This window comes from Ischnura elegans, chromosome 7, assembly GCF_921293095.1.
Source record: "Ischnura elegans chromosome 7, ioIscEleg1.1, whole genome shotgun sequence".
NCBI lineage: Eukaryota > Metazoa > Arthropoda > Insecta > Odonata > Coenagrionidae > Ischnura > Ischnura elegans.
The window spans coordinates 55,856,573-55,879,255 of NC_060252.1; the positions used below are offsets into that span (position 1 = coordinate 55,856,573).

General features: G+C 38.2%; 1 protein-coding gene across 2 annotated transcripts; it reads left to right on the forward strand.

The window, feature by feature from the left end:
• Nucleotides 1–15: 15 nt before the first annotated feature.
• On the forward strand, nucleotides 16–21,617 carry LOC124163085 (isoaspartyl peptidase/L-asparaginase). 2 transcript variants are annotated; one of them, XM_046539872.1, is made up of 8 exons: nucleotides 16–233; nucleotides 363–558; nucleotides 637–714; nucleotides 890–1,115; nucleotides 8,515–8,645; nucleotides 10,450–10,560; nucleotides 12,367–12,487; nucleotides 21,176–21,617. In XM_046539872.1, exons 1-8 carry the CDS (start codon nucleotides 111–113, stop codon nucleotides 21,255–21,257), a joined length of 1,068 nt encoding a protein of 355 aa, XP_046395828.1. In that variant the 5' UTR covers nucleotides 16–110; the 3' UTR covers nucleotides 21,258–21,617. The 2 variants fall into 2 exon arrangements, with proteins under 2 accessions (XP_046395828.1, XP_046395829.1); XM_046539873.1 differs by having other exon boundaries at nucleotides 16–200.
• The last annotated feature ends 1,066 nt before the right edge of the window (nucleotides 21,618–22,683 follow it).

Genomic DNA, 22,683 nt, shown 5'->3' on the forward strand with positions numbered 1-22,683 from the left:
TCTGTTGATGTTTTTTTGATTTTCGGCATTCCTTTGAAAAAGGACCAGGAATTTCAATACGCACGGGTTTTCATATATATTTACATTTAAAATAATGCGTCAAAGTAAAAATGTTTCGGGAAATGGATGTCATTTCAACATTTTTTAATGTTTTTGTGCTTATCTTGTTTAATCTATCGGGATCTTCTGATTGCGATAAGGTTTGTCGTCGGACGAATCAAATTCTTTTGATTGTGGGTGATGTTGACATTTATGTTTGTTTACCGATGTTAAACATATATATCCTAACTTCTCGAAGTTTTTGTCTCATTTATGCGCAAGTTAATTACTGGAGCTAATAAAGGACGCATTTCATTGTGCAGAATATGGGGCGAAGCATAATACTTGTTCATGGAGGAGCTGGTGATATATCCGAAGATCGTGTGCAGCCTAAATTAAATGGAGTTAAGGAGGCCGCCAGGGAAGGATATCGAGTTCTAATAGATCCAAACAAATCAGTAATCGATGCCGTAGAAATAGCTGTGAAAATAATGGAAGATGATGAGGCGTTTAATGCTGGTACCTAATACCTTAATTACATTCTATAAATGTCCATTATGTTCAGCTTTAATATATTGAATTTTCTTTCATTTTAAGGCCGTGGGTCTGTTTTGAATTTGGACGGAGAGGTTGAAATGGACGCCATCATCATGGAAGGAAAAAATATGAAAATAGGTTGGAATATACACAATTTGTGCATTTTATTTTCGCAAAGGGGTGGGGAACCTCTTTATCGGTTCACTAAGTTTCAATTCTAGTCCATTCCTTTTAATGTCATGAAATTGACAGTATTTTTGGAAACTAAAGTTACTGGAATTTCCGAATTAATGAAAGGTTCCTCTTTATCCAGGAAGTGTTGCTGCAGTGAAAAATATATCCCATCCAATATCTCTCGCTCGTTTGGTGATGGAAAATACACCTCATGTAATGCTAGCAGGACCTGGAGCAAATAAGTTTGCTGCAGAAATGGGGGTTCCAATGGTTGGCTCAGACTGGCTTGTGACAGATTTTGCTAGAGAGTCTTTAGAGAAGTGTAAAAGAAGTGGCGAATTGGGAACATTCATCACGGAGTTGAGGTAAATGTTTTAGACTTATTTCAGTGTGGGATGACGTGGTTTATACATAATTAATGTCCTAGTTGATGGATGTGAAAGGTAGTTGTGTATTTTTGCATGCCTTATTTTTCATGGGATATTCGTTGCGCCATGTTCCCTTGGGCTACAGCCTTGTCGCGGTGGACAGGCTTGCGCGTTCCTAGGACCCCTAGAGCTACACTGGTGGGATTAATTCTAAATTATTCCTGGTAGGGTCACCCATATATAGGGATATTTCATATATATATATGAGCGAGAAGAGGTACAGAGTAGATGGAAGGAATACGTGGAGGACCTGTATGACGGAATGAACAGGCCAGAGAGATTGACTCTAGAGGAGGAAAGTGCAGTGGAGGAGGACAATCTTGGGCTGGAGATATTAGATTCGGAAATAGAGAGAGCACTCCGTGATATGAAGGCTAGGAAAGCAGTAGGCGTGGACAATATACCGTGTGAGCTTCTGAAGAATCTAGGGAAGGAAGGTAAGAAAAGGTTTTTCGCACTAGTGCGCAGGATCTATGAGGAGGGATGTTGGCTGGAGGATTTGGTGAAGACGGTTTTAATTCTCCTTCCCAAAAAGAAGAAAGCTGTGGAATGCGGAGATTATAGGACTGTCAGCCTAACATCGCATGTGGCAAAAGTGGTACTGAGGATACTGAACAGACGAATGGAGGTCAAGGCAAACGAGTATTTGTGCAAAGACCAGTTTGGTTTCAGAAAAGGAAAGTCAACTCATGATGCAATAGTAATAATGAGGTCCCTCATGGAGAGGAACCTAGAATATGACCAGGACGTATATGCCTGTTTCGTGGATTTTGGAAAAGCGTTTGATAGGGTGAACTGGGTAAAGTTCATGGATATTCTCAAGAGAATAGGTGTAGATTGGAGGGATAGATGACTGATACGTAATCTCTATACGACCCAGACTGCGCAAGTGAGGGAAGTAGACAGAGAATCTGGGTGGGCAAGCATTGGCCGAGGTGTGAGGCAAGGCTGTCCTCTATCACCGCTGCTTTTTTAACGTATACGCTGAGATGGTAAGAGAAGCGTGGGACGAGTTGGAAGCTGGAGTGATAGTGGGAGGAATGATGTTTAAATCGTTAAGGTTCGCGGCTGATAAGGGGCTGATTAGCCAGTCAGCAAGGGGAATACAGGCTCTAGTGGATGCATTAGACGAGCGGTGCGAGGAGTATGGGATGAGGATTAATCACAAGAAGACTAAGGTAATGCGGTTTTGTAAAGTATCGCAAGCGAGGAATGTGAGAGTCAAGATAAAAGTAGGTGGGGAAAAACTTGAGCAGGTTGAGCAATTTAACTACATATTTGGGCAGCACATTAGAGGAAAACAGACACAGTAGCAAGGACATCAGGAAGTGAATTGCACTAGCAAAGGAGGCGTTCATGAACAGGAAGGAGCTTCTGAGAGGATCGTTATGTAAGAGTTTAGAGAAAAGGTTTGTGAAAATTTTGATCTGGGGCGTAGCTCTCTACGGGGTGGAAACGTGGACACTGAGGGAAGAAGACAAGAGAAGATTGGAGGCATTCGAGATGTGGGTATGGAGAAGAATAGAGAGGGTGAAATGGATGGAGAGGAAAAGGAACGACGAAGTGCTGGATATGGTTGGCAAGGAGAGGCAGCTTAAAGATGAGATACGGTGGAGACAGAAGGTATGGATGGAGGTAGTACTTAGCAGGGAGGGGATGTTGAAAATGGTGTTAGAGGGTAGAATGTTAGGGAAACGAGGGAGGGGTAGGAAAATAATAGGATTTTTAGATAGATTGAAATGGAGTAGGCCTTACAGTGAATTGAAGAAGGCAGTGCTGGAAGGACAGGGAGGCTCCCAGATCACTTCTTGAATACTCCATGGAAACCTACCTTAATCGGTGGAATACTATAATAATAATTTGTTGCGCCAGAAATTGGAAATGATACTCAGCTTATTTAATAATAAACGTTCTATGGTCAAGTAACATTTGAATAATATTAACACCCCTAGGCTGTACTCTTGTATATCATATCCTGTCCTTCATTAAATTGTGGCCTTAAAGATAAAATGAAACAGCTGTTAAGTTTATTTGCCAAAAGTCTGTGTTAATATGTTATTCTTCTCAGCCAGTTGTCATCAAGCTATGCATTTTAAACGTTATAAAATTAAATCCTTGCATACTATTAGGATTTTCTCATGAGAGACAATTTAAATCTATTAGTACTGCCTGAAAAAGAATTCTTCTGTACTGAGCTGTCTGAAAGTAAATATTAATTGATGTTACATTTCTGTCCTCTTGTTTTACACATATGCATTGCCTACTTAATCTAGTTCCTGTTGTGTAAGGATGTTGAGTTTAGTGCACTTTGTCCTTGTATTTCATGACCATAGACCCGTGACAATTTTGTAAAATGTAATCAGTGGAGGCAATATTCATGGAGGCAAACCGGCAATATTCATGGAGGTTGCTGTGGGCCTTGCACATTCACCTCCGCTCGGCTGGCGAGGCACTTATATCCCATCTTCCTTCCACGAAAGAGAGAGATCCCATGAAGTCAAGGGAGGCTCAATGTCTTAAAAGACATGCTCAGTAGTGACAGTCTCATTCAGGGCCAGAACTGAGTGTTGTCAGGGGGGGCAAAGATCAGTTTGCTGCTCCCCTTCCCTTATCCCCCTCTCTCCCTCCTTCCCCCACCACTATAACATACATAATTTCTCCGTTAGCTATTTTTTGAGATTTGGTAGTTGAAATTACACACTTTATACATATATGGTATGAAGTAGTTTTATTTATGAAAAACTCTTTAATAACACTTAAATTAATACATTTATATATGGCTAATACAAATAATTTGTTGGTATTGTAACTCAATTGCAACTACACTAGAATTTGAAATTAACTTTTCAAGTTTTGTTGATGTGGCAATAAGAAAATATGCCACTTAGTGTCTACACTACTTGTCGCCACGGTGTGAATGCTTCGTCACAGGGTCTTAAAGAATACCAAGGGATGAAAAAAAGGTTTTTTAAAATAAAAAGTTGTTTCAGTATATATTTACAAATCATGGTCCTTTGGAATCCTGTCTCAAAATTTTGGTTACTTGCTGCTAAATATTTTCACAACCTTGGTTCCCTTCTGCTTATTTGAGAAAGCACTCGGTGACTCAAAGGGAAATTAATGGTTTACCATTGATGAATTCTTCTTGGGTTCTCAGCCAGGTTAATTCTTTCATATAAGCTGACGTTTTGAAGGACCACTTGTCTCCCATCTTCAAGGCCCTGTTATTCTTGGGAAGTCCAATTTTACACTGAACAAATACAACCGTTTACCGAGTACAACAATACAGCTCAAGTGTCGTCTGATTGGCTGTCGGTCTTTTGAAATCCTATATGTTCTTCCCTTATGTTTTTTATACAGCTGAATACAGGTCTCCATGTATTGCTAAGATGAAAGCCGGTGTCCCGATTGAAATTTTTGGGATTGGGGCAGATCTCTATTGCTTCCTTAATAATATATTACTTCCTAATAGTTGGCTTATACGAAAGAATTAACATGACTGAGATCATTCGGAGTAGAGAGACAGAACCTTTGGAGATTGGTGCCAATGATACATTATTGTGGTGTTGAAGAAAACTTCTTTGTATTATGCTAGTGGTAATTTTGATCTGGTATTAAGTTTCTATTGCAAAATGTTTCTGGCTGCATTTTAATGGTATATATTTACAGAATTCAGCCTGTAATCCATAAAAATAGTTGTAATTTAATCTACTGAACCTCGTTGAATTGACACGGGAAACAAAAAAGCTGGATAGCGTGGTGGTCTGCATGGTGGCCCAGAAAGCCAAAGATCAATGGTTCAAATCCTGGTTCAGAGTAATTTTTATTTACTGCAATTACTGTGAAATTCACCACTGTTCCTTTGACAGAACTTAAATATAACGTGTAATATACTGGTATCTCAGCGGGATTTTTGGGTTTGCTGGATTTTTTATCCTTAAAATCAGTAAAAACGTGAACTGCTGTTAAAGCCTATGATTGAAAGGTACAGATTTCCTAAAAATGTAGCATTATGGTTTTTATTCAGGTTGTTGCTAACAAATTTTCACTGAATTCTGAGTGGTAATCATCATCATCAATCTGAAGATTAGTTTGACTCCATTTATAACTATAGTTAGCTGACTTTTTAGCACCTGGGTAGTGGAAGTTTTTGTGAGGCATAAGATTCTAATTTTATGAAATATGTACTTTAAATTTTGTATCCTTTATAGGTATGTAGTTGTTAATTTTTATTTTATCTTTACAGAATGGATTTTAATAGCTGTTTAATCCGTTCATGTTTACAGCCAAATGTCCCATCATCTATGAATGTAGTATCTCCTGGATATTTCATATAGATATAAAATGAGAGAGAATTTTTATTAGAGGTAATATATTGGTTAAGGAATGTTCATTTGTGTGGCAATGCACTGAAATTGCTTGTGATTGCATGTCCGGCAGGATTTTCTTAAATATAGTATGTCAACAATCGTAAGATTGGTTTAATGCAGCTCTCCACTCAATTCTTCTATCAGCTAATCTTTTCACACCTGCATATTTATTCTCTTTCACATCCTTCTTTACCTGTTCCATATTTTCCTTATTTGAAGTCTTCCTTTTCCGTTCTTCCCATATAATTGTCCCTCCACAATGGTCATCATCGGGCCATCATGTCTCAAGATATGGCCTATGCGGCTGTATGTACCGTCTACTTGTCACGGTTTTCATGAGGCTTCTTTTCTCTCCTACTCTTCTTAGGACTTCCTCATTACTAACTCGGTCGATTCATTTGATCCTCATCATTCTTCTGTAGCACCACATTTCATAGGCCTGGACTATAGATTTCTCTGCGGCTGTCATAGTCCATGCCTCACTTCCGTAGAGAAGCATACTCGCAATGTAAGTTCTGATAAAAATTTTCCGTACTTCTACATATGTTTTAATTTCCTATGTATATTGTTACTCAATCATAAGCTTAGTTTTCTTACATCCTCTTCTGCTCTTTTGCAATATCCTCCCTTCTGTTGCAGAGTTCAGCACCCTCTTACCCATAAGCTTTCTATTCATTTCACCCTTTATTTTTTCTTTTTCCTCTCCAATGTTTCTCTGTTTAAAATTTTAAGCACGTGGAGCAGAGGAAGAGGAGGTCAATGTCTCTCACCTGGTAGTGGCGCAGCAAGGGTGGGGTTTTGGGGGATAAAACCCCCCCCTCCCCAGAGCTCAGAAATTTTTAAAAGTTTTATCCATTTTACTTAATTGGATTAATATTACTTACAGAATAGTGTAAAAATTAATAAAAACATCCCTCCGAAAGCTGTAAAACTCACCATTTTGAACCATTTATCTCGAAAATTTTCTGAAGGAGTGCCCCCACACCTCCCCGTTACCCTGGCGGGTATTCCACACCCCCAGACACCCCAGTATTAGTTCTGCCTAAAACCCCTCCTAGCCTTAAATCCTAGCTGCGACCCTGTCACCTGGCACCACATAAGTAAATTAAGGCTGTGGGTGTTCATGATATTAGCTACCAGCCTGTGTGGTAGGGAAACAGGAAATATTTTTCCCTCTAGCCTGGCCGAGGTTTTGCCGGGAGTGAACCCTTCTAATCTGGGATGACTCTTCCTTCTTTCTTACCAAAAGATGGGCCTACTTTTTGTCACAAGTCGTAGACATATTAACAAAGTAGAGTAGGTAGGAAACAATACAAAATGGACAGCAGGATAGGAAATTTCAGGAGACACCCCTGCCATGAGGGGTGGCCAGGGATAGTTACACCCCTTACCAATCCCTATGGTGAGGGAAAGTGCCCAAGTGCAAGATATTTGAGTAGCAATAAAAATGTTGGTAAACTGCTGCAGGTAGTCGAGTAATGGCCAAACATTTAAAATATTTTTTCCTGCAGTCAGCGTGCAAAACGTATGAAAACGTTCCCGAAGTCTAAGGATCAATGACCAAGTTGTATGTAGTTGCTTCTTCATTATTCATCTCTTCCATTAACCCTTTCGCTGCTACAAGCGGGAATACCCACAAGAAACATTATGGTTATTGCCTGTGACATGCGGGGATATTCCACGACTTTCAAAAAACTTTTCCTTTCAACACGACATGCGGGTAAATATCTACGTTTTCGAAAAACCCTCCCTTCGGTCGTAGGTGCTGTCATCTGCTCGAAATTCTAGCGGAACTACGTCCATTCGTGCGGCGACATTCAGCGACGTCAAATGAATGATTCAATTCATTTTTTTCTGAATAATAGGCAAAATAATGGAACCGATGAAAAATCTATTGAAGCAGCAAAAGGGTTAATTTCACTTTCTCCATCATCCTCCATAGAGTTTGTGTCTTGAATGCCTGCAGTCACTTTTAGTTGTCCATTTGTCTCCTTCCTGTCTTAAACTGCTCATTTGTCACTCTCATTTTTGAGAATCCCTCCTCTGCCAATACTACTTACTTTCCTATACCATCTGTTATCTGGCAAATTCCTGAAGCATTTTGTAGAATATCTTTGCTGCCTCTATTTTATGTATGCTATTCTTATGTTTGATTTGGTGTGTTTACCTCAGAGTGATTTTATTTCATTCTATGCAGTGACTGTAATTTGTCTTGTTAATGCCATGACTTAATTTGTTCAACTGGAGTACTGATGAAGTGCTACCGAACACTGCATGTACAATTTCTGCTAATGTTTTTGGTTTACTAATATTGTGAGTGATTAATGGTGTTTTGATGATTAGGCTCTATCCCTTTACTTGATTATCTTAGTTATGGAATGTTTTTACTTTATTGTCACTCATTATCGGATTGAGTAAGAACTAATCACTTTTAGGATATTAACATGTTCATGCTTAAGATGCTTACAATATAGAATAAATATTTTTAGTCACTGAAAAGCGAGGAAGGTTGGCATCAGTGGTGGATGAATGGGGGTGGGGGGTGAGCTAAAGGGGCTATAGCCCCCTTTAATATCCATTTTACACCATATAGAATGGTAATTCTGTTTGGACCCGCAATCCTGCTGGAAGGTTACCCCCTACTTAGCCCCCCCTTGTCCTTATTCTGGATCCGCCACTGGTTGGCATCAAATAGCATTTCATGTTCGTGTTATGATAAGGTGGATGCACCAACTGCATGACATTACTGATGTGTCGTAAGCATTTTTTTAGTTTTTGAACTAAGGATATTTTATATTGCTCTTAAAAAATTATTAATTTGACGATTGATGAACTTCACTGCTTTGCAAGGTTTTTAAGTACTTATTATTGCATGTTGTGCTTTAAAATCCATGAATTACAGTTTACTATGATTCTTGGAAAAAATTGATTTGTAATTTGTATAACCATTTAGCTAATATTTTTAGTTCTGTCCCCGGAGGAGTTGGTACCGTTGGAGCTGTTGCCATTGACTCTGATGGGCATGTAGCTGTGGCAACCTCTACTGGTGGTACTTGTGGCAAATTGCCTGGAAGAGTTGGGGATACTCCTGTTCCAGGTAGGATCATTGTTGTAGGGAGTGAAACCAATTTTTGTTATAAAATGTAAGTGCTGAATTTTTAGGAAAGGATTTTTATTTTTTTTTAGCTTAAAAATGAAATAATTTTGATGGTTGGCATGTATCCGAATAAAATTGTTTTATTTTCTATATCATTCTTAAATGGTCAGCTGAGATTGCTTGAGCAGTAAAGAATAGATCTCCAACATGCCATTCTTGCAAGACCAGTGTATCAGGGCGCAGTGGCTCAGTTAGAGGGGGTTGGGGGATAAAAACCCTCCAAGAGCTCAAGAAATTTTTTAAGTTTAATCCATTTTACTTAACCCTTTCGCGCCGAATTCCGCACCTGTGCGGCGAGGATTTTTTTTCCTCAACTACGAATGCCACACCAGTGCGTCCTGAATGTTCTTACCCTAACCAACGAATGCCGCGCCTGTGCGGCACAGGTCGAAAAAAGTGACCATGGCGGACACAATAGACCCAAGGACGCGGTCGCCCCTCGTGATCCGCCTTAGCGCGAGCCCAGCCCCTTCTTAGGCCGTTCAGGTCGACCCTTTTCTATCCTCTCCACGCGGTCAACTACTGTTATTTGCAGTGTGTTTTCCAAAAAAATTTTTGTTGCTTAATTTTGAAATCCAATGCTAGAAATGAATTCATCCTTTTTTTCTGACCACATGGAAATTTCAAACGAAATTCTAACGTTAATATCAACAGAGTTATAGAACAACTAGTAAATACACTAAATCCGTCTATATAAGCGTTAGAACTTCGTTTAAAATTTCTGCACGCTCAGAAAAAAAACACGAAATTCATTTTGAATTTAAAAAAATCGATACGAACAACAAATATTTGCATATATTCTGCGTTAATATTTTAGCTAGTTGACCGCGGACTCGTGCTAGGAAGGGGCTTTTAATCCCTCTAGGGCCTGGGACAGAGGCCGAGAAAAAGGATCGGCGCCCCACAGAGTTGGGTCCAAAAATGTTTCGGGAGGGACCCACTGCCTTTAGTCGACGCGGAAAGGCTTCGTACAGAGGAGTAAAGAAAACTTTCAAGACTCGTATTGAGGAAGAATTTCCTTCAACGAAGGTCCGGCGCGAAAGGGTTAAATGGATTAATGTTACTTACAGAATAGTGTAAATATTGATAAAATAACCCTCTGAAAGCCGTAAAACTCACCATTTTGAACCATTTATCTCAAAAATTTTCTGGGGGAGGGCCTTCACACCTCCTGCTTACCCTAGCAGGTATTCCATACCCTCCAGACACTCCAGTATTAGTTGCGCCTAACAAGGACGTTCCCAGGACCAAATATAGAGGGGGCAAGCCGTGGTCGTTCAAGTTGTAACACAGAAAAGGTTAAGGAAACCAAAAGATATATAACAGTAGTTTATTTAAATTATTGGCTCGAAAAAATATTTTTATTATTATTACATGTTTTATATGTACTAATATCACTTTTCTTGGGTATAAAAATAATACTTTCGTTTTGAACTGTATTTACTTTTGCTTCTGGGGGAGCAACTGCCCCCTGCTGCCCCTCGTTGGGTATGCCCATGGTGCCTAAAACCCCCGTTAGCCTTAATTCCTAGCTGCACCCTTGTCAGATGGCTGGTGAGTGAGACTGGTCACTAAGAGGGAGTATCAGCGAAACACTATCAATCAATCAAGACATCAAAGTTTTCAGACAATTCAATTTTATAAAAAAAATTACAAAGATACATATTTGAGAGCATCTAGAGATATTTTGTTTTGGTATATCAATTTAATGAGTATTTTCACTTTAAATTAATGTTCTTTTCAGGAAGTGGAGGCTACTGCGATGATAATGCTGGAGCAGTGTCAACAACTGGTCATGGAGAGTCAATCATGAGGCACTGTGTAGCTTTCGGAATCATTCAGAAGATGAGATTAGGTTTGTTTAAGATTCCTTTGTTCTTTGGCTGGCTTGGTATGCATGAAATGTGAGGAATGCAATGGTAATATGGTACTTTGGAAAGTTAAAAAAAAAAACTGATTCAAGCTAAAATTAATGTCTGCAAAAGTAAATTTTTATACATAGATAAAAGTTACTTTTCTGAAATAGTATTATTTTTAGTTGAATAGGTTAGTAACTTTTATGTTGAAAGTCACTCCTTCTGTTACCTTATGAAATGTTTTTCATCAATTGAGTTGCTTTTATTCAGAAGGATCATCTTTATGCTTATTCTTTATTTGTTGCCCCTTTTTCCAAATAGTTTATAAGCAGTGGATTTGATATTTTAAGATAGTGGAATTGACTATGGAAAAATTATTGATGTATCTTACCTTGATGAGAGTTCTGTAATTATATGCTAAGATAGCAAGGGTCTCCTTGCAATTGTCCTGAGGGAGTTTGATGCATCACATGTTCGGTATGATTTTTGGAAACCCCAAAAATGGATTGCAATAAGTAGCATTGAAACATTATTGGGTTTTGCATACATCCCATTTGATAAATGGAGGATTAACTCTTTGTAGTTTTTAATATTAAGTAAATATTGAAAGCTGACATTTTGGCAAATTCTGTAACTCATAATGTACTACGGTGCAACCTCGATATAACGACATCCCACGGTGCACTAATAAACACTCGCTATAGCGAATTGTCGCTTTACCGGAGGTGGAGCAAATAATAGCCAATATACCTGTTGCGAAAAGATATACAGGAACAGGAGTGGTGCGGCGACAGATAAACATCTATCCGATAAACGTAAGCATAAATTCAGACGAAAGGCGATGTTTTTTTGCATCACTAAATTTCCTTACTCAAATAACGACTAACTATTCAAACAATTTATAAGCGCCGCACTGAATAAAAATCATGCAAAGCATTGTTTCGTCAATCAATATATTTATCGAACGACAGTTTACCACATGAATTTGAGACTGAGCACTCCATTAACTTCATTTCTAACAGATCGCTAGAGGTTACAGAGGTTAAGGAGTCTTGATGAAAGTCTTCCGGCGGTGAAACCCTTGCTATGGCGAGAGCCAACACCGAAAGGGTCTCGTAAAAACGAATTTTTTAACACGCTCATTATAGGGTCAATTGACGGTACATCGGCTATCTCTCGTAATAGCGGGGGTGTCGCTATAGCCCGTACTCGCTTTAACGAGGTTCCACTGTAAATATTTCTGAAATCAAGAATCACAATAGTGGTGTTATAATAATTAAAACTGCAATAGTAAGCAATGGAATAAGTAATAGCTAGTAAAAAGGCGACTAAGGATCTTGGATTCTTATGTTTCTTATAGCAGAAGAATATTTGCTTGTTGTAAGGAAAGTGAACGTTTGCTATTTTTATAAGTAAGGAAAAACTTCATAGAACATATTCTAAAGTCTGCTATGTATTGCTACCTTGCCATCTCCTCATGCACAGTGGTATTACATGTTCCTTTCCTATCCTCCTGTAATTTGCATCTGTGTGTGAAACCAAGTATGTAATCACGAACATTTCATATCAACCACATTTTCTCAAGTTGCTGGTAATTTTATTCCCTTACCTCTTCAAAAAAATAGCCTGCTGGCTTGGAGTGTTTGTTGAGCAAGCAGTGCATACAAATCCTGTGTGGTCAACTTTCCTAAAAAATTAGGCTAGGAAAACTTTTTCATGTCATTTTGTTGCATCTGGAATGTAGTACCAATTTACAATGCTTAAAATATTCTAATTCAAATTATTTATTTGATATTTTTTTACAGGCGAATCAGCACAGAGTGCCACTCAAGAAGTCCTTGATGCAATGGCAAAACAAACTGGGCAAACAGCTGGAGCTATTACAATATCTAAAGATGGAGAAATTGGAATCTATTTCAATTCACGGTAATGTTAAAAGAATGCTAACTATATGCTTTTCTTTTGATCCTGGTGAAGGTGACGAATAATAGTGATTAGAGTGATGCCAGTTTTAATTATATTTACCACTAAACTGTTAATATTCAGGAATGAGTGTTATCCCATAAGTTTGAGAATTCCAAACTTTGGTGGCCTTCCTGTAACTCAAGATGGGAAAGGTCAGTGACGCAGCGAGTTATGGCAGTTAGGGGGATAAACCCCCCCCCCCCAGAGCTCAGAGATATTTTTAAGTTAAATCCATTTTCCTTGATTGAATTAATATTATTTACAGAATAGTGTAAGGATTTATAAAATATCTCTCAGAAAGCCATAAAACCCACTATTTATCCTAAAATTTTTTCTGGGGCGGGCCCCTGCACCATCTTCTTATCCTGGTGGGTATTCCATACCCCCAGACTCCCCAGTATTACGTTCAATGGTGTCAGGCTCAACTTTGTGGAAGTTAAAGTTCACAAATGAAAAAACGACTTCGTTTTCTTCCACTAATTTATTTTCACGGTACGACATGTTTCGACCTTGAGCGGTCATTTTCGAGTACAAAGATTTGTCAAAAGTCAGGTAAATTTATACCAGGAAGGGACTTGGGGAGGTTGGAGGGGGAAGAGGGTGTTAGGAGGGGGGGGAGTAATGGGTGGCGGTTATGGTGAGGGATGGGAAACCACTGCGAGGACAGTGTTGATGACTATATGCAAAAGGGTCATTGGTAAAGGATTAGGGTGGATGTGGGTTATCAGTAGGTGTGGGGTTGAGTGGGAGGTTAGGGTTTTTACGTCCTTCAGTGTAGTTTAGAGATACTTTTAGGAGGGGGGAAAACCTTTCAAATAGGATGTCGTTGAGTAAGGGACATTTTCCCATATTCTTCCTTATTTCAAGCTCTTCTTTCTTGTCCATCTTTTTTCCTTTGTTCTCGAAGTGAAGAATCTCCGGTATGAAGTCGCTTACATGTTCTTCTTCCCAAAGATGTTTTGCGAAGTGGGACTGTGAAATATTGCAGTACCGGTAACATCTTTCATGTTCTTTAATTCTGCTCTCGAATGCGCGTCCGGTCTGTCCCACATAAGTCGCTTCACAGTCGTTGCACTTTAATTTGTAGATACCACTTCTTTCGAGAGGTTGTATTTTGTCTTTAGTGTTCACTAAGAATTTTTTAAGGTTATCACTGTTATAAAAAGCCACTCTATATTTATCTTTCGGAAAGAGGTTTCCTATTTTTTCCGAAATCAAGCCATAATATGGTAATTTACACCATCGCAATTTTTCACTGTTCACTTTCCCTGGATTGAAGAGTAACTGTTGAGCTTTGACTGAACGTTTCTTGAGGAGCATCTTTTCAATTGAGTTCACATTGTACCCGTTTGAGATGGCTATTGTTTTAATTGTTTCAAGCTCTTTGCTGTAAGCGTCCTTGGATAGGGGGATATTCAATAACCTGTTGAGAAGGTAGTGAAATACGGACAGTTTTTGAGAAATGTGATGTTGGGAGTCAGAGGGGATGACCTGGTCGGTTGCGGTGGCTTTACGGAAAATTTCAAATTCGAAATTATTGTTCTTTTTATACACTGTCACATCAAGGAAGTTTATTTTTCCGTCTTTTTCCTTTTCACAAGTGAATTTCACGTTTTTGTGTTGTGAATTTAGAATTGTTAGGAAATTGTCCAATTGTCTATCCGTGCCAGTCCAAATGGCAAACACATCATCCACATATCGGAACCAGCAATAAATGTTGGTGCACACAGAGCCACAATTAAGCAAGTTTTGTTCCAAGTTGTCCATAAACAGATCGGCTAAAAGGGGAGATAGGGGGGAGCCCATCGCCAAGCCTTCACTTTGTTTGTAATAATCACCATTAAATTTGAAATAGTTTTGTTCAACACACACTTTCAGCAGAGAAATAAAATCCATTGTGATATTAATGTCCGTTCCAGTATCTCTTAGAACTTTCTCGGCAACATTCACTGCTTCTAATGCTGGAATACTAGTGAAAAGATTCACTACGTCAAATGACACTAATCAGTATTTTTTGGCTGGAGGAGATCTCTTGAGTAGACGGTCACAGAAGTCTTTAGTATTTTTCACTCCAAATTTTTATTAACTAACTAAACTATTCTATTAACTAACTAAATTAACTAATTTCCAGCCAAAATTTGGAGTGAAAAATACTAAAGACTTCTGTGACCGTCTACTCAAGAGATCTCCTCCAGCCAAAAAATACCGATTAGTGTCATTTGACGTAGTGAATCTTTTCACTAGTATTCCAGCATTAGAAGCAGTGAATGTTGCCGAGAAAGTTCTAAGAGATACTGGAACGGACATTAATATCACAATGGATTTTATTTCTCTGCTGAAAGTGTGTGTTGAACAAAACTATTTCAAATTTAATGGTGATTATTACAAACAAAGTGAAGGCTTGGCGATGGGCTCCCCCCTATCTCCCCTTTTAGCCGATCTGTTTATGGACAACTTGGAACAAAACTTGCTTAATTGTGGCTCTGTGTGCACCAACATTTATTGCTGGTTCCGATATGTGGATGATGTGTTTGCCATTTGGACTGGCACGGATAGACAATTGGACAATTTCCTAACAATTCTAAATTCACAACACAAAAACGTGAAATTCACTTGTGAAAAGGAAAAAGACGGAAAAATAAACTTCCTTGATGTGACAGTGTATAAAAAGAACAATAATTTCGAATTTGAAATTTTCCGTAAAGCCACCGCAACCGACCAGGTCATCCCCTCTGACTCCCAACATCACATTTCTCAAAAACTGTCCGTATTTCACTACCTTCTCAACAGGTTATTGAATATCCCCCTATCCAAGGACGCTTACAGCAAAGAGCTTGAAACAATTAAAACAATAGCCATCTCAAACGGGTACAATGTGAACTCAATTGAAAAGATGCTCCTCAAGAAACGTTCAGTCAAAGCTCAACAGTTACTCTTCAATCCAGGGAAAGTGAACAGTGAAAAATTGCAATGGTGTAAATTACCATATTATGGCTTGATTTCGGAAAAAATAGGAAACCTCTTTCCGAAAGATAAATATAGAGTGGCTTTTTATAACAGTGATAACCTTAAAAAATTCTTAGTGAACACTAAAGACAAAATACAACCTCTCGAAAGAAGTGGTATCTACAAATTAAAGTGCAACGACTGTGAAGCGACTTATGTGGGACAGACCGGACGCGCATTCGAGAGCAGAATTAAAGAACATGAAAGATGTTACCGGTACTGCAATATTTCACAGTCCCACTTCGCAAAACATCTTTGGGAAGAAGAACATGTAAGCGACTTCATACCGGAGATTCTTCACTTCGAGAACAAAGGAAAAAAGATGGACAAGAAAGAAGAGCTTGAAATAAGGAAGAATATGGGAAAATGTCCCTTACTCAACGACGTCCTATTTGAAAGGTTTTCCCCCCTCCTAAAAGTATCTCTAAACTACACTGAAGGACGTAAAAACCCTAACCTCCCACTCAACCCCACACCTACTGATAACCCACATCCACCCTAATCCTTTACCAATGACCCTTTTGCATATAGTCATCAACACTGTCCTCGCAGTGGTTTCCCATCCCTCACCATAACCGCCACCCATTACTCCCCCCCCTCCTAACAACCTCTTCCCCCTCCAACCTCCCCAAGTCCCTTCCTGGTATAAATTTACCTGACTTTTGACAAATCTTTGTACTCGAAAATGACCGCTCAAGGTCGAAACATGTCGTACCGTGAAAATAAATTAGTGGAAGAAAACGAAGTCGTTTTTTCATTTGTGACCCCAGTATTAGTTGCGTCTGAAACCCCTCCTAGCCTTAATTCCTAGCTGTGCCCCTGGGAAAGGTATTTCCCAAAAATATTTCTTAGATAAGTTATACTTGGGTTGGTTATATTCAGTTGGGTAAGTAATATTCACTATCAAACTTCCAGCCCCAAAATGTGTACAGTGATGCCTTTTTTTAGTGCACTAGTGATTATTAGCCGTATTTAGGCCAAGCCAATTGTTCCTACCATGAAACTGATCTAAATATGTACTACTGGCTCAAATGTTGTAGCCTCGAACTGCTTAACCAGAAAAATTTATGTAAAACCTAAAATTATGTTTGATATCTTTCAGGTCAAATTTTCTGGAAAGCATATGCTTTTAGGAAATCAACTAAACCTCTCCGCTTACCATTTAACGTTAGGGTGGGCCGAAAAACACTTTTTTTGTGATCAAATTTGCTGCTAGCAGTCAAGTTTTCTCAGGTCTGAAATTTTCTCAAAATCCTATAATATTAATCACTGAGGTGCAATTTTTCTGCATCATAAAAAAACTTTCAAAGAAACTAACTTAGTGGTACATCTAGCCGTTACATTTGAGGAAAATATCTCAAAATTCTAATTGTGATGGCAAGTGATGTGATTGTGCTGGTAGTGTGCAAATCCTCACGGGAATAACATAATGTAATGCACATATCGTTAAGATGATTTTTTAGAAGTGAGTTTGTGAGTTCAGTGTTAAATTGTAAAGGACAACCTGAATTTCAATGTGACTGTCTGACAGTGACTGAGAATTTTGTCACTGCGAGGTAAGGCTAGTACCAGCTTCACTTGGGACACAAACAGCATCATCATCACCATCTCAGTTATACAGGGTTCCCACTCAACCGTGAAAACCTTAAAACCGTGAATAAGCCGAGAATTTCGTCTACCGTGAAAAAAATTTGAAATAGCCGTGAATTTCGCCATAAAACCTTAGAAATCTCTCAAACTTGACTGTAGAACTACGATAGACGGAACTAAAGAAAAATCGATTTTTCGATCATGTTTCGAGGCCGAGTCACGTGCAGATACTGTCCACGCATTTACCTGCACACGTGTATTGGAAAGCGCACTTATTAATTGGTCCGTGTGCCATGATAGCACATTGACCTTAAGCCTGCGATTGGAAGACGTTAACCCTGGCATAAAATCAGGTACTTCTTCACTTCACTGCCACCCTGCTCTCTCCATTTTCCCACTCACACCCTTTAGACGGACATGAATTTTGCGTACGATAGGTGACGTCATAAGAGATAGCACTGTCATTGCTGCGTTTGCATTCAAGGCATCTGTTGTGTTTTTTACATTTGTAGTTAACGTGCGGTCGATGATTGTTACGTGATCAATATTTCTGCCTAAAATGCCTTATCTACAAACCGTGAATTTGATGACATTAGACCGTGAAAACCTGGAAAAAACCGTGAATTTTATAATGTAGTTAGAGTGGGAACCCTGGTTATAGCTCCACCTCTCCCTTGTTATAAACCATATGACCTCTAAATGTATGTGCTAAAACTACCAGAATCCAATTGCACTCGCTGCAATTATATTTTCACGTCTTGAAACATTTTTCAGAGCGTGAAATTTCGGGCCAATCCAATTCGGGGTTATCCAATAATTTCGAAATTAACTATTGTTAAGGATTCATTATGAGAGTTATTTCCTTGCAATGGATAATGAAGACATTTATAAATGGATAGAATTGGAAAAAGTAGGTATGTACTTCATTTTCATCAATTTGGCTTCCAAAAGACAAAATGTGAGGCGATGTACATTGCCAGACATTATAGGTGCAGGGGGGGTTGCGTACTCTAGATAATTATTGATCATTCTCCTCCTCGCAAAGTCATAAAATTCTTTAAATATATAAACTTTGATTTTTGTCAATAAAATGTATAAGGTTAAGTTCACCATTGATAATTATTGTAATTGGCTTAGTTACAGTGATTTATTCTCTTAAGTTGTTTGCCTCAAAATTCCACCTGCATTTTTGCAACATTCTGAACTTTCAAACTCTTGCAGCAGTGATTAAAATGATCCAAATGTTGAAAAAATTTTGAAATGAGACGGAAATAAGTACACAACTTTTCCCATAATTGGCAATTTGATCCCAAAAAAGGCATTTTTTTTGGCCAAACATTCTCAAGATACCTTTAATCCACTACCTAAGACTTTTTGACACACATGTATTGATCAGTGGAAATAGAAAATAGCTTTTCCTCCTATAAAAATTAGTATAGATACTTTAATTGACGCCAGAGGAAGTATGTCTTGCTATAGTCTGCGAACTATGAAGTCAAATGGCCGTAGGCATCTATCCAGTCAATCAGTCATATGGTCTTCAAACAATCCCCTTATTGGAAAGTGCAATTTCAAGAAAGATGGCTTGTTTACGGCATGCTTGTATGAGACATGTATTTTTCTCAGCCTGGAAAACTTTTTTTAGTACATACAGTTGAGGACCTCCAATCCAGAATGTTTGAAAATTCCTCTGTGTAGTGTTTCGACTTGCCACCATGTGGCACCACTCTCTGAGCCTTGTTCTGGATCGAGGAGGAAGTAAGCACATGCTATGAACCTAGTCAGGGGCACTGAGGAATCTCAAATATTAAGCACAAGATCCTGAACACATTTATAAATTATTTAATTAACAAAATATACCTATGTAGAAGCATTTGCACAGATTTACTGTCCGACTAAGGAAGGTATCGATAGGTATCACAACGTCTGCTAGCAAATGCTATCAACGAAAGCTATTGAGCATGAAGAAAAAGATGTATTTATTAGTCGCTCTCATCCTGTATTAAGCAGGTATAGTTTATGCTGCGTAAGCTATGGTCGTGATTTGATGACTTATTTGGCAAGTTTTTTGCCTCCTTCAATATAGTGTATGTACTTGAATCCATATAAGGCAACGAATGTTCTTCTAGGGGATATATATTGTAACCAGCCCGTTCAATGGGTCCTCCCTTCCCCTGATGCCTACGTCCCAAGGAAGTGCTTATTTGCAAGAAATAAAAAAAATTGGAAAATTTTGAAATCCCAGATGGATGTTGGGGTTCGCCCACGAGTAAAATACGCTGATGATTCGGATGGAAATGACGGTTAGCCACCTTACAATACAGAAATAACAATTTATTATAACGTCAAAAAAGAAATGTTGAACAATGAAAGGACCAAGTTATAACAACCAAAGAGAAATAAAAAAAAAATCGTTGAACAATGAAAGGACCAAGTTATAACAACCAAAGAGAAATAAAAAAAAAAAAATCCCTTTTCCCACACACGAACAGTGTTCACCGTGTACGAGGAGGGGGGTCTTCACTGGGGGGGGGAATGGAGTGCAGATAATTTACGTTCTGTCCTTGACGTTACTGTGTCCGTATGGCTCCGCGGTGTCGAACTTCCTTTCCTTGGTTTCAGTTATTTCACTCACCACTCACTACAACATCGTTGCACTCCTTTTTCTGTCCCCAGTCCTCACCCGCCGTGCCTTTTTATGCCGTCCCTAGGGACGGCGGCGTGCGAAAACCAGCCATGCTATCGAATCATCCGATTCGATAGCCCGCGAGTTCAAAACAAAGCATACAACATAAAATAAAATGGTTGGTGGCTAACCGTTACAATATATTAAATAAAAATACTACTAGAAGGTTTATGCTAATTAATGTCTAAATCCGTTTCATATGTAATTTCTAAGTTATGATTTTGTTGAAGGATCTAAGGTTTTCCCGGTGAATAGACTGGAGGAAGAGTTCTCGGCATTCACCCTGAAGATGATGGCAGACTTAGCCTTTGAAACGTCGGTGCTGAAAAACCCTTGGACCCCGCTGGAAACCCGAGAACTCTTTCTCTATGGTTTTGTTGCATTAAAGTTCTCAAAAATAAGTGTACCAATTTTTCCACGTGCTGAAGACTAGAAATCCAGAAACATTTTAGTCCCAAGCTTTCTGGATTTGAGGTCATCAACTGTATATTGTTTTGAATTTTTGTTTCTTTCATTTGCTTTTGCTATTTTTACATTTTTTAAAGGGTAAACATTACCATTATTGAATTAATAGAAACAGAGTAGTTGTTATGACATGTGTGATGATGATTCATCATGATAAATGATGTTGTTGTGTTTTAAAATGCTTTCTAGTCTTAATTATATATATTTTAATTTTACATACTTTATTTTCCGGAAGGGAAAATGGTTTTTCCATTTAAATATCCGTCTAAGTTATTCTGTCCTAAGCAAAAAAGTAATCTAGTAGAACATTTATTCATATAAGTATGTAATTGGGAAAATCATTATATTAGCAAATTGTATGAACACTGTATTTATATGTATTCTATTACATAATTATATGCCCGTTATTCATAAGAAAATAATAATATTTGATGGGGACATAATTAACTTCAATGCATATGTTTAATAAAAGCTTCACCTTTTTTGCTGTTTTGATAAGTATAGATTAACTCCTTGATTCTTTTGCAATAAGTTTGCTTGGTAGATATATGTATAGACACTGCCTACACAAAGATTTCGATTGTGGTTGATAAGTCTCACAATAACAAGTTTTAAAAAGAAATTTTTGGGAAGATTCATGTAATAATTTTTCAGAATTTCAGAAATTGGTTACCAATTTACCTAAGTTTATCAATCTGGATGTAAATGGTTATTTCCAATTAGGCTTTGGCTTGCATAGCATAATATGTCAGTACCAATTACTCTGGTAATTGAAAGTGTAGTTTTTGTATTTATCAGCTGTTAAATTCTCACAATTTTAACAGTCTTGATTGAGTCATTAATTGATTTGCAAGAAAAGATGACTGTTAAGGTTGCTGTAATTTTTTTATTATTATTTTTAGGAGGATGGCCTGGGCATATCAGCAAGGGGATTGCATCCACAGTGGTATTGATCATGGAGATGATTTCATAGAATATGCATAATTTGCTATGGAAAATGCGTAATCTCTTAATTTGAAAGAGCTCTCAATATTTTTGAAAAGTGAGAGATGAATGGTACACCTCTAGGAATGTGTTATATAAGGTGAGATTTTTGGTGCTAAAGTGCTCAAAATGATAGCCGTCTTTATTTGTTGCTGTTTTTGATGGTTACATATTTAGATTTTCAATACTATGCTTATAAATGTAAATTTTTATTATGTATATGTGGCTGTTTTTGCACAATTAACATTCATAGTATGTGTTGGTTATCTTATTTTTAACAAATATAAATTCGAAGTGGTTGGTATAATTTATGAGTAGAAATAAAAAAAATCGATTGAATCGGTTTCTGAATCAAGTGTTTTTATGTGTACACAATTGGTGATTCCATGCCTCGTTTTTCAATAGAGTTTGCTTTATATTGTACCTGAGTTTGGAAGCTTTTTTTTAAAATGAGGGACTAGCAATTCTCTCCTGCATGCACTGCTCCCAGGTTATCCTTGCTAATATACCAGTTGTTACGTTGCTGCCTGTCATGGTCCAATCATGAGTATCATGGCCCGATCGGGAGAATCATGGGCCAATTGGGTGGTTTCCTATTATTTTTTTATTGCCTTAATTGAAAGATTATGACTCCTGGAGTATGTATGTCACTTCTAGATTTTTAAATGATGATATCTATTTTTTGCGATTAAAGGAAAAGTGAAAATTTTCAAGTGCACGAAAATGCGATGGCTAAGTATGAATGCTGGGAAAAGCCCGTGTCACGTCATTCTGGTTCCTGCTGCCGCCATGTAAGTCCACCTTGGTACGAGGCTATGAGCGCTACTATGATGCAGGCTGCTAGTAGGTAGCAGAGTACCCAGCTAGCAGGTAGCGCTTGGCTTAAATAAGGATTATTAATACCCTATTAAACGAGGAAACTTTCCGACCATCGGCAATTTTAATAGGTGATTATTAAGAGATGTTTCTCTGAGCTCTGTACCTCATGCATCCAATGATAATCTCAGGCGATGTAAAACTCCTGACTACTTGTATAGCATATAGATCCCTGTGACGTCAAGTGAAGTGGTATGGCATGAGTGCCAATCTGGCTTTTTTCAAATGAGGTTAAAATTGATCGTTAACATTCGTCTAAACTGGGATATCTAAAACCAAATATTTTATGTATTATGAATACACTAATGGTGGGGAACGAATCGAAATGAATGCCTCTCGTTTTCTTTGATGAAGGAAACTACCCTATCGCAAGAAATGGTCACAGGGAGTTTGAGGGATATATAATTAATTGTGGCATGACAGCGCGTGGCTCGTCTTTGTTAGTGTTTTGTAAAGGAAAACTGTTTGTGAGGGGAGGTAGAAATTAATTTTGGTTTACCACTTTTTGTGTCTCATGTTGTGGGCAGGCCATTTTTGGTCAGTTTTTGCA

Bases quoted from the DNA above. Each gene is read 5' to 3' on its own strand.
- LOC124163085 (XM_046539872.1), top strand. From the start codon at position 111: ATGTTTCGGGAAATGGATGTCATTTCAACATTTTTTAATGTTTTTGTG. The intron at 8,646-10,449 runs GTAGGATCATTG...TGTTCTTTTCAG, and splicing joins TGGGGATACTCCTGTTCCAG to GAAGTGGAGGCTACTGCGAT. The intron at 10,561-12,366 runs GTTTGTTTAAGA...ATTTTTTTACAG, and splicing joins CATTCAGAAGATGAGATTAG to GCGAATCAGCACAGAGTGCC.